This window comes from Cygnus olor, chromosome 6, assembly GCF_009769625.2.
Source record: "Cygnus olor isolate bCygOlo1 chromosome 6, bCygOlo1.pri.v2, whole genome shotgun sequence".
Classification (NCBI taxonomy): Eukaryota; Metazoa; Chordata; class Aves; order Anseriformes; family Anatidae; genus Cygnus; species Cygnus olor.
This window is the reverse complement of record NC_049174.1, coordinates 5,447,332-5,463,462: the sequence shown is the minus strand read 5'-3', so window position 1 is coordinate 5,463,462 and position 16,131 is coordinate 5,447,332. Positions and strand designations below refer to the sequence as shown.

The window sequence follows — 16,131 nt, the reverse complement described above, 5'->3', positions numbered from 1 at the left end:
ATCCCCCCCTGCTGCTCCCTCTCCTTCCCATAAAATCGGTAACTTTTCTGTTACACACCCTTTTTCTCTCAGTTTATCCCATTTCCTGGTGGCTTTGACCTTATTACCCACCCTGCGTGCCGAGCAGCAGTACCCAGCCCCGTTGGGGCCAGCAGGGCTGAACCCCCATAACCCCCCGTAGCCCCCCCCATAAGCCCCCTATAGCCCCCTCATAGCCCCCCTATAACCCCCCATACTCCCCTATGGACCCCCCGTGCCCCCATACCCCGAGGGGCCGGGCGTTGACGGGGCGGGGCTATTCGTGGCCCCGCCCCTCATGTGGGCCCCTCCCCGCCGCCAGGAGGAAGGGGAACTGGGCGCCCGGCCCCGCCCCTCTCCCGCCGCCGCCGTGGGGCCGGGCCGGGCCGAGCCGAGCTGGGCCGGGCTGAGCCGAGCCGAGCCGAGCCGAGCCGTGCCGTGAGAGCGCCCCGGGGCCATGGCCGGGTCCGGGTCCGGGCCGCGACTGCTGCTGCTGGGCTGCGCGCTGGCCGCCGGCAGCGCCGCCTTCAACCTGGACGCGGAGCGGCCGGCCGTCTACTCGGGCGCGCAGGGCAGCTACTTCGGCTTCGCCGTGGATTTCTTCGCCCCCGACCCCTCCTCGTAAGTGCGCGGCTCCTCCGCCCCGCCGGGTCCCGCAGCGACCCAGCCAGGACCTCCGGGTCGGCCTCGCTCCGGGCCGGCCTCTGCCCGGCCTCCCCGGCGGCCGTCCTCCCGGGGCAGGCTTCCCTCCTGCCGGGGCAGGCTGCGCTCCCCGCTCTGCGCCGCGGGGCTGCGGGACCCGGCTCTTGGGAATCGCAGCCCGGGCTCCCCGTGTAGCTGTCGGGGTGGCTGCGAGCCCGCAGCGACAGGGAGCAGCTTTGGGGTTCTCGTTTGGTTGGTTTTGTGGTTTTAGAGCCCAAAGGGTTTTAGGCAGTAAGAGAGAAGAAATAACTTCATATGTTGCTCCAGTGACAGTTTACTTATCACCTTGTCTTTACTTGACATTGGTAAAAAGTAGAGAAAAAGCACCCTCTGTCCACATAACACCCGTGGATGCCTGGCCTCGTAGCCGAGGCAGTGGCTCAGGAAGGCTCAGGCTGCAGTGGCACGGCACACTTCTAGCTGTGGGACACAACATTCGGGAGTCCTGTGTGAAAGAAAGCCTGCGCCAGGAGCCCTCGCATCAAGGGTCCCTGATGGAGGACACAGCCGCAGCACACGTTGGCTGAAGGGGACTTCAGAAACACGCTGAAAAGGCCTTTCATGCACAGAAGAGTTGCACATGACAGTCTCTAGTCAGCGCATGGCCATGCGTGACTGTTGGCACACGTCAGCTGCCAGCCCATTCCTACAAGCACAGCTCTGCACCTTCACCTGCCAGGCACGGGAGCGCATCGTGCTTCTGTCCACAGCGCTCAGGCTGGGGTGCCGTGTTGTGTCGGGTAGGGGATGAGCAGCGTCAGAGCGCAGCTGATGTGGTCCCATGGATGTAACAAACTTCCCTCTGTTGCCATCTTTCCCAAAGTATGCAGGTTAGAGACTTCTTTGTATTTAGATAGGGAATTTGTAATATCACTGGCAATTTATAAAACCAACAATCAAGTTTGCCCAGTTTATCTGTGATGATAAAAATGCATTATTTTGTTTTGTCATGGGAAAAGAGGTGACTAAACCTTTCTCAGGTCCCATAATGATTCCTCCATTGGTAGTCCTCAGTGCAAAGATTATCTTAAGAAAGAAAGGTTAAAATAGCGATAACTTCTTTTAAAAAGCAAATATTTCATCTGTGGTCTTGTCAAAGCTAGTGCACTACGGGTGAAGTGGGAGGCAAGCTAGTACCCGTTTAATAGATAGTAATTATAATAATTGATGTGTTTCTTTACTTGGCACTATGGTGTTTATTTTTAAGCATTTCTGTTATGCCCAGAGAGAAGGTTTTACGTTCATTAAAAGCATTTCAAATTCGTGTTCTTGGAATTGAGAGAGTCTGTGAATGACAGCTAGGGGAAACAAATGGATTGCCCCAAAGACTAGCTTTTCTACCAGGGTCCATACCAGGAAATTTTTAAGGTTCTAGAAATTAAACGCAGTTGAAAACTCATCTTGTGTATTGGCGTTCTTAGGAGTTGAGCTTTGGAAAGGCACTGCGTGTTTATATGTGGTATTTACATGCTAAGAAGAAAAAACAGCTCTGTGCTGAAGTCTGGAGGATGCCCATCACAACCAGAACAAGTTGGCTAAGCCTGGATCAGTCTACATGTAGATGTTGTCTCCAACCAGCTTGTTCAGCTAAGCCAACTTCAAAACCAACTAACTGTGCTATCTGAAATGGGCTGATAAGACTTGCTTTCACCACAAGCTGTGTTCTGTGTTAAACAGTCTAAATGGAAACAGCGGAGCAGATTTTGCTAAGAGGAAGTATTTTAGTTTTACATCTTTACTTCTTCTTTGCCTATATCTCAAATTGACTTCCTAAGGAAAGTGCTGATCAGTCAAGCGTGTCTCAGCTGTCGGAGTTCCTGGAAGATGTTAACAGCCCTCTTTGGTCTGGCTTTGTAGTTGGTCTGTTTCTGAATTTGGCAACTTCCGAATTTTACCACCTGCAAAAGCCTAATCTCTTAGCAGTTCCTGCTCAGAATGCACTTAAGTTATTTATTTGAGCAGAGATTTATAAAATGACACAGCCATATAAAAAAACAATGAGTGTGTAAGGAATTTCAGTAAAGATTCATTAATGCGCAAACCTGTGTTTGGCAGTAACTTGGGTGCTTGGTGATTGCTTTTAGAGGAGTGTTTGTTAATGGGAGGCTGACTCACCACTTAATACTTCCTGAGCTCAGAAGCACTGCTGTTTTGTGTATATATCACTGAATATTTTTGTCTGACTTCCATGAATTACTCTTACATACAAACTGAACCAGAAATGATGTCAGACAATGACTTCTGTAAATTACAGCAATACACGACTTCCTATTCTGAAGCATAAGTGCGCATTTTTGAAAGGGAATAAGAAGAAAATAAAAGGCATTTATCTCATTTTAAACTTCATTCTAAGCAGGTCAGAATATTTTAATTCACTCATTATCATCTTTTTGCCTCTTTAGTCAGTTTTTTTGCCTTCTTTTGTTTGCAGAAAAGAGGGAGCCAGGCAGGACTTGAAACTCAGTAAGAATTGCTGTGAAACTCAAAATAGTTTTAGGCAGGCTTAGATTTGAATGGATAAGACCTTTGCTTCATTAACTCTTTAAGTGTTATAAAGTAGCAATGTCCTGCCTTAAGTTTTGGAACTTTTATTTCCTCTTTTTACTGCAGGATATTTCTTCTGGTGGGAGCTCCGAAGGCGAACACCACCCAGCACAATGTTGTAGAAGGAGGCCAGGTGCTCAGATGCAACTGGAACTCAAACAGGAATTGCCAGCCCATAATATTTGACTCCACAGGTAAGAAGCTGTTCACTGCAGGGGAAAGGGAGGTTTCTCTGCTCTAGTCCTGTGGCATAACAGCAGGGATTCAGGTGGACGCGGCGTTTTCTGATGGTCAGTTTGAATGCAGTGGTATTGGGACTGGCAACAGGTCAAGGCTTCGTTTTGTTGCTCTTCTCTGTCTATGAGAACTGTTGTATGTGGTAGGTGCTGAAAGCCTGAGCAAACATACATACGTCTTCTGTTTCAACCTGATGAGTTATTTCCATTTCTTCTCTGTACTTGCCAGCAGTCTTAAAGCATTTAGCAACCTACTTGCCAATAAAACCTTGAGGGAAATGACATGCTTATAACAACACAGCATACGAGTAAGTGTGCTCTCTAATATCAGCAGAGGTGGTGGATGCAGAAATATTCAGAACTTTCAACTGAAACTGGGAGTATCAGCTTAAAACCGCAGAGCAAATACCGTTTTTTTAATTTTTTCTCTTGAATGTAGCTTGATAACGTTTGTGATGTTGCTGATGCCTCTGGTCAGGCATTGCTGTCCATTTCTTAGGTGTGTTAAAGCTGAGCAGCAGCGATGCTGACAGGAAACATTTCACTCCATCTTCATGCTCCGGTACATACAATGATTTCCACAAGCTGCAGCAGGTCATGTGGGAGCGCACTGCATGTGCTTTTCTGCTCGTGCCACTCAGGGCTGAATCCTCTTCTCCACAGCCTGATTCAGGCTAGTGGAAAAAAACTGCGTGTCCTGGTAGTGGATTAGCAAGACCCGCATGGTATGGCAGAGGAAACACCTGTGCATTAAGGTCTGGTTGGTTATAATTCATTTCTGCCTCTGCTGGTATTTTGACTCGGTAGTCTGAAGGCTATGTTTATTTAGCCTTTGTAAATTAGGTATGACACAGTGGAGAGTCTCATTCCAGTCCCATCATTGAGGTATACCACAAAATGCTGTTGGTGTTCAGAAAAATACATTCAGGCTTCAGGGCTCTGACAACTCTTACTGGTTCTCTTGCACAAAAAAAAAGTACATAAGGATGCGTGTAAAACTCAAGTCACTGTCAGCCTCTACATCATCCTACTACTGAAACCTTTCTGCCAGATTAGTGGAGATCTCTAGTAAGCTGCAGACGTATGCCATTTTGTCTGCATCAGTGTAAGGCAGCAAAAAATTGCTTTTAATTTTTTTTGGTTTCACTTTGGAGGTTTGGGCTTAATCTTTTCACCAATACACTTTTTTTCTAACAATAACCTTGATATCTGTAATATTCACTACTAATAGCTAAAAAACCTCTTGTGGGGAATGATGAACCTCTTGGTTAGATACATCTTCAAATGAGAATCACAGAGCATGCATCTGTGCTGTGAACATTTGCAATGCACTTCTCAATATGCTAGGCTCAGTAAATAGACAAAAAGGCAACATTGCTTTGCTTCGTGTCTGTGTTTAAGGTATATGCTACTGGGCAAACAAACAGCATTTTGCTTACCATTTGCCCTTAAAGTAATTGGGCATGTAGATCACTTGAAATTCAACAGTAAAGCTAGCACGCTATAGAGGCTAAAGAGGATTTCTGTCAGGCACATTTTAACACGTTCCAGCTTTGTGGTAGTGGAGTGGGAAATAATGTATTTGTCAATTATTCTCTGGGTGAAAGGGGGCATTGTATTTCAGCATAATAAAATAATCAACATGCTGAAACAAAATAAAATGTCTTTTTCTTTGTGTATAATACAATGGCTGATTCCCTGCGTTAGGGGGACTGCATCTTACTGCCAGCACGGTGCAGTCCCCAGTTCCTGCCTGCTGCTATGCAGGGCAGCGATGGGAATTAGGGAAGGCTTGTGATGGCCTTCACAGGAAATGGGGAGCAGATGATTTGACTGCTGATCTGTGCTGCTAACAGGAAGGGTTTTTTTAGATGGCTAAATGCAATTTCTGCAAGAATTCAGGCTTGTCCATCCACTATGTCAACATTTGTGCGCTTGGGTTTGTAACTGCAGGCGTACTGCTTAGCCCTGGCAATACAAAGCAGATGTATTTTCAAGCTTATTTAGTTGTTTTGTTAATGGAAGAAGTAACACACCTTCTTTACAGGGTTTCTTTGGAGTTCTTTTCCAATTGTTCACAGCTAGTGGGAAATCTGACCTCTGAAAATGAGACTGCTTGTATTTGTGGCTTCCTCTGGATCTGTGACCTGCCTACAGCTGCCCAGCTGTACATGGAGCTGCAAACTGCGAGCTGCCCCCTAGAAGACATGGTCCTGCTCTTGCCCCCCAACATCCCATGCCAGTCCAAGCTACTGCCTCGTACACAGCCTGCGGGCGAGGAAGGGGCTGTGTCTCTGTGCCCTAAATGTGGCCAGGGAATGGAGGAAAGGGCAAGTCCTGCTCTGGCTGCCCGAGGTCTTCTGTGCCCCTTTGCCTGGCGGTTGTGCCACAAATAAGTACAAGAGTAGGGTATTACAGAGGTCAGTCAAAGCAGGGTGTTTTTTCTTCCCTTTATTATTTGCTTTTCTTAGACATATTCCTTATTTTCAGCTAGGTTTTCCTCCAGCCATGAGGCCTTTTTTCTTCTCCATCCATATACAGGCCACGCTGAGCTCAGCTGTGCAGCGGTGACTGCATCAAAATGGGTTTATTTTCTAACACTTGCTTTTGGCTTAAATATTGTTATGTGTAGCCACTTGGTTGCTTACAGCTGTTGGTGTGTATTGTGTTATTGTAGCCAAAGAGAGAAGGTGCTTGCTGCTTTATGCTCACCTCGAGGAGGGGTTCTTGGAGCACTTACCTCTTGCTGGCTTTGCTGGTGACTTGCACTTGCTCTCTCACCCAGCTCCTCTGGAGGAGAGCGAAACGTCATTGGGCTGGGAGGCCCTGCTCCTACTGAATTTGCTGCCTGCTTCCTTCCTTCCTGTGCATGACAGCTGGGCTCTTCTGGGAGGGATATCTGGGTGCCTCCCGATAGGAGTCTGTCCATTGAACTCGCATCTCTCTCGTATTGAAACTGTGCGCATGTACGTGTGTGTACAGTGTTTATGTACATACATGGATTTTTCCCCCTAGAATATAACACAAATCTTACTGAAGCATGTTACAATTTTTAAATTGCTACCCAGAAATAAATTCTTTCACCCTGCCTACACAGGAGGTTTTCTCATTTAAAGCAGCAACATGTTTGCAAGGGGAAGGGGTGATCTCACCTTCTCCTAGGTGTCCTAGGTCTCCCTGCATGCTGGTTACACTTGTGTCGAAAATACACTGGAGAATATTCTCCATGTGTGCCTGCGTGCATGTTTCTGCGTGCATATTATACTAATTGCTTTTGACATTCTGGTATACATGGTGGCTTTGGAAGGCAAAATGTTTATATCACACATTAACACTTCCCAAATGTAAAGATGCTTCACTGTGGGGCTTCTCAGAGTTTTAGTACTGACATCAGTTGGCTTTGATTTAACATAGTTATGACTATGTGAAAATTGCATAACAAACATATGTGGTAGAAAATGCCCTCATATTCGGGGGTGCCTATAGCTGTGCTGCATGTGCTTGTGTGTACATGGTCAGAACACGAGTACTTTTTTTTTTTTGGAAAGGCTTTCGCATATCATTTGACAAATGTTTCAGGCAGGTTTTTCCTCTTAGAAGCACATAAAGGGTAATGTTAAAATGAATCCAGCCACCCAAGCAAGCTTCCTCACATGGACGATTTTGTTGATCTCCTGCAGAACTGAAATAAGAAGCAGTGCTTGTGTCTGGTACTCTGACAGGTTCTCTTTCCAAACTATTGATAGAAGGAGCTCTTGCTAAATAGTGTTACATAAGCACTGAACTTTCTTGCCTTGTTCCTGTTTGTCTTGTTAATTCAGTAGCTAAACATGCTGCTGACATAAAACTGAAGGTTCTTGTGCTTGTGTTCTTGTATATCCTGACTTCTTATTACATTTGCCACAGCTTTACCACAATTTCAACTGAATTGTTATGTAAAATAGTTGGGATTTTTTCCCTCTGTCTCAGTCAACTTTCAGAGTTTCAGAATGTGTAGGAGGGTCTATTGCTTCAGGAAAAGCAGCCAGGGGAAACTTAAGTTGGAGATGGTGTGACATGTTGTCTGCCAAACAGCATTATTAAATCCTTTCCTTTCCAAGACGCCTTACATTTCACATTCAAATTACTCAAAAAAAACCCCAAACTGACAGGTCAAGGTAGATAAATCTTTGTCTTGATTTGTATACACCCTTCATGTGAGTTAATTTGGTGACTTAAAATTTATTTTTCTTTTTTTTTAAATCCATAGCAATAGGGAAATGTATCAAGCTTATAAAGAAGAAAGAATCTTGGTCTGCAAGTGGGAAAATTGCTCTTACATCTTGCCTTTACAAGCACTTTTTTTTTTCTTCTATTATTCTTTAGCTGAGATGCTAAAAGATGTGATTGAATTATTTTTCAGGATCTGTAAACCTGTTTGTTCTGTAGGTACTATTGTCTGTACAGAACTGACTGGAGAGGTGGTTCCTCTCTTAGAAACCTTAGCAGTGTCTTAACTGAGTGGTTGGCTTCGTTTGCCTTTTTACTTAGTGTTTTTTTTCCAGGAAAAACATACTCCTTGTGGGTATGCTGTAAAAGGAATGCACTTAATATAGCAGTCCATTTTCTGTTTCTGATCAGTTTCGAGACGAGGTCCCAAAAGGCTTGTTTTAAAGACACACCTCTTCACCCTCCCTTCTCTCCTTGCACAGTCTTCAGTGACGAGCATAGCAAAGTTTGCACGGATACTGCCACGTTACTCAAAGTATTTCCAAAAGCTTCCTCAGGGAATAGATTCTTGAAAAGTTAAAGGTTTTTCTATGTTATATTTATTTTCTACAGTTTTCCATTTCATTATATAAAACAATTTTTTTTTTTCAAGAGGTGGATCAAAAGCTTACTGAGCCAGACAGCAGAACCAGGGAGATCACCCGGTCAACTGTGGTTTTTAGGAATATCAGCAGGTCATCGTCTTTTCTTTCTTTTTATTTATATATTTTACAGTTTGGCATACATAGTATAGTGGGGTGCATAAACCTAGCTGATGTCTGACATCCAGATAAGTACAAAGAGGGTAGGTTTAGGTTAGACATCAGGAAGAAATTCTTTACTATGAGGGTAGTGAGGCACTGGCACAGGCTGCCTGGAAAAGCTGTGGCTGCCCCATTCCTGGCAGTGCCCAAGGCCAGGCTTCATGGGGCTTTGGGCAGCCTGAGCTGGTGGGAGTTGTCCAGGCCCATGGCAGGGGGTTAGTACTGGGTGGGCTTTAAGGTCCCCTCCAACCTAAACCGCTCTGATTCTTTTGCTGTAGGATTTTAGAGAGTGGGCTCACGCTGCTTTTTCATTCTGACATAAGAAATTCTTCAGAGGCTTATGTAAGCAGTCGGAGTTAATCAGACTGTACACGTGTGAGAAATATGGAGCAAATTAATGTAAACCAAATGAGTTCCCTATGTGCTTGTTTTCCAAAAGGAAACAGTCTTCTTTATAACATTATTTTACTTTCCATCTTTGGGCCCTAGCTCTCCATCAGTCAGGAATACTGGGGAGTGGCTTGGTAGAAACAGCGTCTCTTCGTGCTCCCCGTGACTTGTGATCAAATACTAACAGCACAGCTTTGTGATGTTGCTGGTTTTTAATCAAAACTTTCAGTGGGATATGTATGAGCTCTGGTATGGGATGCTTGAAAGTGCAGCTCGTTATGGCAGCATCAAGAAGTACAGTGTTCAGACCGTTTCAAGAGCTTCTGCATGTAGAGTAATCTGATGAAACGCAGACAGTTCGACTAACTGTTACAAAGGAAAATATGCTCATAAAACAACTTTGAACTTCTATGCTAATGAGTTGCAGATTTCTTGAACAGATTTTGGTTTTTTGCACAGGAAGATCTGGTTGCTCAGCTAATGTATCACTTTGCTCTTTGGATGTGCCTAGTGTAATAGATCGATGCACTGTGAAATTTTCAGTCCTTTTAGTGAGAAGCTTTCCCTGCTGCTGTGTTAGAGCGCAAAATTCAGGACTGGGGAAGCTTACTGAAATGGCTGAATACTAAAAGCTAAGAGCATCTCCAGCGTTCAAGTCCTGTTCGGCTCTGTGTGATATTTTTATAGCTTTGGAAAAATAATTCGATGTAGCCTCTGGCTGTGTACAGTTTTGTGACTTTGACAGTTGCAGTGTTCGTCCCCAGCCTACCTTCCCTTGTTTTGACACACCAGAGTCATTTTAACTGAATGACTTGTTCTTAATTATTTTTGGATGAAATTCCTTTAAGACTGGTTATTTCGATCTGTGCTAAAAGACAGTAAAGGAGCTTTTGAAAAGGAAAATACTAATAAAAACTCCCTTGATTCCTCCTTATGTTTCTAAGGGTTTTGTTTTTTTTCCTTCCATCCCCGAGTGGGTGATTGCAGACAATAGCAGTCTTTGTCTGGAAGCCTAAACCACCAGTTTGGCATGGCTCTGTCTATCTGTGACCTATTTAGTTTGAAGTGGATATTTTAACTGCATCGTGCAGCTTTATTCTGTGGCATTGCACAGTGTAAGATCTGCTGATATTGGGAAGTTGTGACTCGTGTGGGTGTCGTGAGCTTGCATTTGGAGATTTGATCGATCATCTGTGTAAACATGTCAGCTGTTTAAAAGTCCCATCTTTTCCACCTGTGGAGTGAGTGGAAAAGAATAAAGAATTGGAGGATAGGTCAGCATTTTGTTCAAGCAGCATGCTTTAACAAAGTACTCTTTTATTTGTAGCTGATTGGTTTATCAGTATTTGGGTGCAATAGGTATGGGGATTTCAGTTCTGATTTAGTCAACAACAAACCAATAAATCTTATGAAGACTATTCATTCATCTGTAGTAGAATGGATTGATTTTTATCTCGCTGAAGCTATCATTACCTCAGTCCCATTGAAGTTTGGTTGTTCTTCTTATCATGTGCTGGGATAACTGAAGTCTGCCTTGGGCTTTGGGTACTGCTCTGAATACAAAAGAGGGAGGTAAAACATACAAAACCTCCTCCTCTTGTTGTTATAGCTGACAGTGGAAAAATGCTCATGCTTTTGTGATTAGGTAGACTCCAGCATGAAGTCTGTTGGCTCTGTGTGGGGGTAGTTGGATCTCAACTGTATGACTAGCTGGAAAAAAAAAAAAAGCCCTTAGTTATATTAGGCAAAGGGAAAAGGTCCAGTTGTTCCAGCTCCACCCAAAGAGAGAAACAGGATTTGTAGGTCAGGAGGAGGAAGGGGAGTAGTGGGAAGCTCTTTATTCCCCTGATCCCTGAGTCACTAGCAAAACAGGATTGCTAAACCAAGGTGAGTCATCGGCTACCTCACAGCATGGGGATTTTCAAGTGAAGGTAACCTTGTGCTTGCTTGTTCTTGCCTCTAACTAAGGTTGAGATCTGAGATTTTAGGTAGAAGGACTAGCTTTATACTAGGTCAAATTCTTGTTTATGAAAACAGTGCTTTTGTATGTTTGATGAGGTTGTCTTTCTTTTGGCTAGCTGCATTATGTTTCCCTTTACCTAGCACTGGCAATATCATTTACTTTGGTATTGTGAAGAGGTTTATTTTAAAAGAAATTATGTGAATTAGGTGTCTACTTAAATTTTACAACTTAAGTATTCATAGCATGATGACACCAAACCAGGCTTCATCAGTTCCCTTCCTTTTGGCTCATGATTGTCTCAATTCAGTCTGGCACTTGAGCAGGGGTAAATGAGTCCAGTTTTCTCGTAACTGCACAAACAGGCAGGCTACAGGTTAGTCACAATGCCAGTCATTTTATAGCAATACCATTGTTTCTATAGCTGATAACACGTTAAAAATAGAAGGCACCAACTACATAAAGCTGATAGCCAAAAGAAAATCCACATTAAAAAAGCTTTTGATCTTTTTAGTTTTATTTGGAAGGTGATTTAGACTTTCTTTCCCCTTTATTGCCAGTTAGCATCCCTCTGCATTAGTTTCCATATATAATTTTTAACCCCATATAGTACGGTCAAGTGACAATGTTCCACTGGTCCGCCAATGCACCTGTGTAAAGGATTTTTAAAGCAATTCTGTTCCTGATGTTTATAACCCCATCACCCCACCTGGAAAGTACTTTGTGAGACAAAGCACTGTTGCCTTGGCATGTCAGCCCTTTTTCCCTAATGACAAAGTTATGTGAAATCATCATGTGAGGTCTACTTTAGTGAGAAGGAGTAAAGGAAAAACCATAACATAAGCTGTCTTCACAGATGCCAGCTAATATACTATGGTCAAGTGACATGCTCCTGGAATCCATGACCCAGCAAGTAGTAGCCCCATAGTGGCTGCGTTTTAATCTGACAAATAGCATTGTAGAGCTTTAAAAGTTGTTTCTTGAGTAAATGTAGTCAGAACCTAATTTGTATCACCTGCATATATTCATTTGAATGTCTGTCTAAAGTGTATCGCACTGGTGTAAAGGCATTTATAGGGTATTCCTGAGATACCCCAGAGCAATTGAGAAATACAGGAAAAGCAGCAGTGGCTGTAGGAACTGTCATAGCAGTAAGGCTGTGACTGTACTACATGTCACAACGTTGGCTTGGATTTATAAATTCCTGTATGTTTAAATCCTTCCTGTATTTGTTTGCTTCATTTAATGCAGGTACTGTTTTTAAAAGATATAGGGGGAGGGTTTTCTCTTTTATGACCGTCACTGAGAAGTTATACCATGATAAAATAATAGTGAAACCAGGCTTTTTATTCCTACTAAAACGCAAATGCTGAAGTCAGTCCCATAACTTCCCAATGTCACTTTAAATAACAGTAAAGCTACAACACCTTATTTAACTCTGATTTGCTCCATAGAGGGCTCACATATAACTGATCTCTGTTTTCCCTCGTGAGGAACAGAAACCCAAATGGTTTCTCATTTAAAGGAAGGGGATTTTTGATGACAGGGTGGTTTCCAGATTTCCTCGTAAAATTGGTTTCTCTTTGGAAGCTGAGGAAAAGGCTTACAATCTATTTCCCCATTTTTTTCCTGTGGGGAATTTCGAAGGGAGGTGGGTGGGTAAATGAAGGTGACTTCTTTAATGGAGAGTTACTATTAGATTTGGCCTGCATTTTAACATTTACAGTTTTTATGAAAAGTCTCTGTCTCCAAAATAAGTGTCTGGTCCATTTTTTTGTGTTCTAACACTTCCCTATGTTACCACGAGTCTTGAGCTGGACAGCAACCCCCTTTCACAAGAACCCCCTCAGCTTTAGAGAACCTGATGAAGCTTGGAATACAGGATAAATTCAATGTAAGGCATTTTATCCTTGAAGCAGATGTTGCTTTGTTATCTGCACCTGCACTGACATTAGTGAAGTTGTGTGATGGAGCAGGTTTTACTACATTTGTTGTTGGTTTTTAAGCATGCAAATTTCTGGTTTGTTATTTAGGCTTTGAGAAACCATGATGCCAGTTTCTGAAGTCATGACACTTGGAACTTAATTAACTTGGAGTCATGTTTATTTGTTTTCTGGTTTGGAGGCTTTTAGTTCGATATATGGCAGCTTCTGACTAGATCTTGAAGCCTAGATGCTTGCATATTAAAATTTTAGACAGATTTCTAATTTTGGTCTTAATTTAGAGCTGAACTGGGACTTCTCCAAAGCTGTAGAAAAGATAATTTTGTCCCTGAAAGCCTGAAGAGGAAGATGTCTTTGTAGCTGCCATCCTGGACATTGCTGCTTTCTTGTGTGTGGGCAGCACCTGGAGCTTCTGCAGCTCAGGAGTGTGGTGGAAGAGGCGGAGTGGTTGTTTTGGCAGTGTGTGCTGGCTGAACAACTGCTTCCCCCCTTCTGCGGTGTAGTCAGCATAGACTAGGGATGGATGGCACCATTATGCGTTAGTCTGGCTTTTTTATCACCTTATATTGTCTCAGCTGATGCATTCGGCTGAAACTTGAAGGAGATAATTTCCTTAATGTCTATGATGAAGTCAGATTGCTGGCAGTGCTGTATGGTTGCTTATCTGTTATTCCAGCAAGACCATTACTTCTACGTGCTGGCTGCTGTTTTAAACATAAATTGCAAGTCTCTATATACCATACACTTCTATGGGATTTAGGATAGGATTCTGCTTTACCCTATAAAACTGCTATGCCACCTTCCATTTTAATCATAGATATATAGCGTTGCATAAATATCCAATGGCAGAAAAGGATGTAAAATGCCACGCCATGACTATTCCTGGTAAGATTTATATTGTTTAAAGTGTTACAGCTTTGTTTGGCGAGTAAAACTGTATTCGAGAGTAGCTGGACAAACAGAGGGTAGAAGCCAAATCTGTCTTTCTAGGCTGTGTAACCTTGGGTGTGGTGTTATAATCAGAAAAAAAGCCAATTTAAGTCCACAGTGCTGCCAGAAAGGATTTAGTTCCCAGCCCTGGCCATGTGTCCCTGCCTTCTCCCCAGCAGGTCAGCACCACTCCCCTCCCTGTGCAGTCAGCTGGCTTGGTACCTGATCGAGCTGCCTATTTTTTTTTGGAGGGTTCATGTTCTGGCTATGTGACCTGAAGGTGGTAGTGCCACAGCAAAGGCTGGCAGCAGGAACATATGGATAGGAACAAAGGGGACCTGGCACCCCTTCTGGGGGCAGCTGCAGCTGAACGTGTCACAGTCATGCAACTGCATCCTCTGAGCAAAACTGCCTGTGTTTTTCTATGGCTAGGCTAAAGGGGAAAGATGATGACAAAACAGCGACTTCAAAAATGTGCTTGAGACACTCCCTATCTGAAAATATCTCACTCTGTCTTTGGTTTTCTGTTCTGTAAGAAGGTGGCATGCAGACCTCCGAACTCTATTTCTGGCTGTGCCAAGGGTGACAGTATGCAATATACATAAATTTGTGGAGATGTACTCAGTCATCCAGCCCTCCATGTCCTGAGCACCTATTCAGTAAGAGAGTGACAGAGGGGGTGACAGGAGGAAGGTTTTTAATATTTTAAAAATAAATCATTATTGCCATTGAAATCAGAAAAAGCACAATAGTTCTCTGTGATGCTATTCACTTGGCCTTGATTTCTACACAGTTCTGCTGTTAGAGCAAAATGGAATTAGTCCAGATCCTCGCTTGTTTAGGCTGACTGAAGGTTAGAATCACTTTTTTGTGTCCTTTTTTGTGGGATTTTCCTAATGGAAGTACCACCGTCTCTTGAGATGGGACATGTTCTTTGAGGTGTATGACAAACAAGGAAATGTTGGTTCAAGTGTTTGCAGGTCTCGAACAGCAGAAGTGCTGATTGATAACAAGGTTGGGCTTTGGGATTCCCCCATAGCCTGCGGAAGTGATGTGTGGTTGGTGACCTCATTAACTCCTTTGGCTTTAGGCACTGCAAACCAGCAATTTAGGCAACATTTAAACAAATTTCCCAAGTGTTATATTCATTTTCTCATGAGGATGGCCAAGTTTCTGTTGTTCCAATGAAAGCACATAGGAATTATGAAATGATTTAGGGACTTGTAACGTTGACAACTGCATGAAGTACCACTCACTGAGTTGCTTCTACCAAGTGTCATCAAGGAGCAGTTAACATACAGACCAACTCTTTCAAATCTTGACCCTTTTTTGTTGCTGAAGAACCTTTAATTTTACTCATAACTTGTAAGTATGCCAGTTGTCATGCTTTGTGTGCTGCAGAAACATTCAGAATAGAAATGCTGACACTTGATAGAGTCGTAGATGAATTTCTGTCCTGACTCCAGCCAATGGTGAAATTCACATAACTTCATCAGGGCAATATTTCCTCTAGAAGCATTAGTGTCACTTGGTTTTGGCACTGGTTCTTGAGCTGTGCTGTAATCTGACTTGAAAATCAAATATTTCAAGTATGAGATACTCACTGTGTTCCTGTCAAAGATGCTGTAAATGTTGTGCTCTTGCAACAAATCACTATTGTAAAAATACTTCATGTATAAAAATAGCTGCCTTTGGCCCTAGATGTAAAAATAAATAACAATAAATCACTTTTAAAGCCCATTTCTGTAAAAGGCTGATGTCCCTCAATGTTACTGTTTTCTGCTTTTCTGTGTGCGTCAAAAGCCATGACTTAGCTTTTTTATTCTTACTGTACGGTTTCCCATGAAATTACGCTGCTTTCTTATTTTATTTTTAGGCAACAGAGATTTTGCTCCTGATGATCCGCTGGAATTTAAGTCTCATCAGTGGTTTGGAGCCTCTGTGAGATCCAAAAACGATAAAATTCTGGTAAGTTTTTGATGCCTTTCAGATGCCTTAGGACTGGTATATTGTAGTCGACAAATAGTGGAAAGATCTGGGTAACTCAGAATTTAAACAATCCTTCACAAATCAGCTTGATCTGTCTTTTTCAGAATTTATTGGCCAGCCTTCTCCTAAACTGTTCATAAACAAATGTTGTAGTATTTTTATTGTTTTTTTTTGAGGAAAGTAGAATTACTTTGAAGTTAAAGTGTGTTTTAAATTCTTAATGAATTCTTCACAAATGCTGCTTTAAGAAAATATTATTTCTAAGATTTTTGCCTTAGGTCAGCTGTTTCTAAAAATACAAACACTTCTGCCCGGGTGGTGATGGTATAAATCTCTGATAACATGTGGTACATCTGTCAAAACTTTTTTGGTTACTACTCTGTAGAAAAACTGCAACTCCATTGTAT

The 16,131-nt window shown here is 42.9% G+C and overlaps 1 protein-coding gene across 1 annotated transcript in view; it reads left to right on the top strand.

Moving 5' to 3' along the window:
* The first annotated feature begins 373 nt into the window (after positions 1-373).
* Positions 374-16,131, top strand: part of ITGAV (integrin subunit alpha V) — a 46,865-nt gene continuing 31,107 nt past the window's right edge. The window contains exons 1-3 of the mRNA XM_040561782.1: positions 374-639; positions 3,331-3,458; positions 15,612-15,703. Of these exons, the coding sequence (XP_040417716.1) occupies positions 476-639; positions 3,331-3,458; positions 15,612-15,703 (384 nt within the window). The 5' untranslated portion in view covers positions 374-475. The remainder of the gene's footprint in view (positions 640-3,330; positions 3,459-15,611; positions 15,704-16,131) is intronic.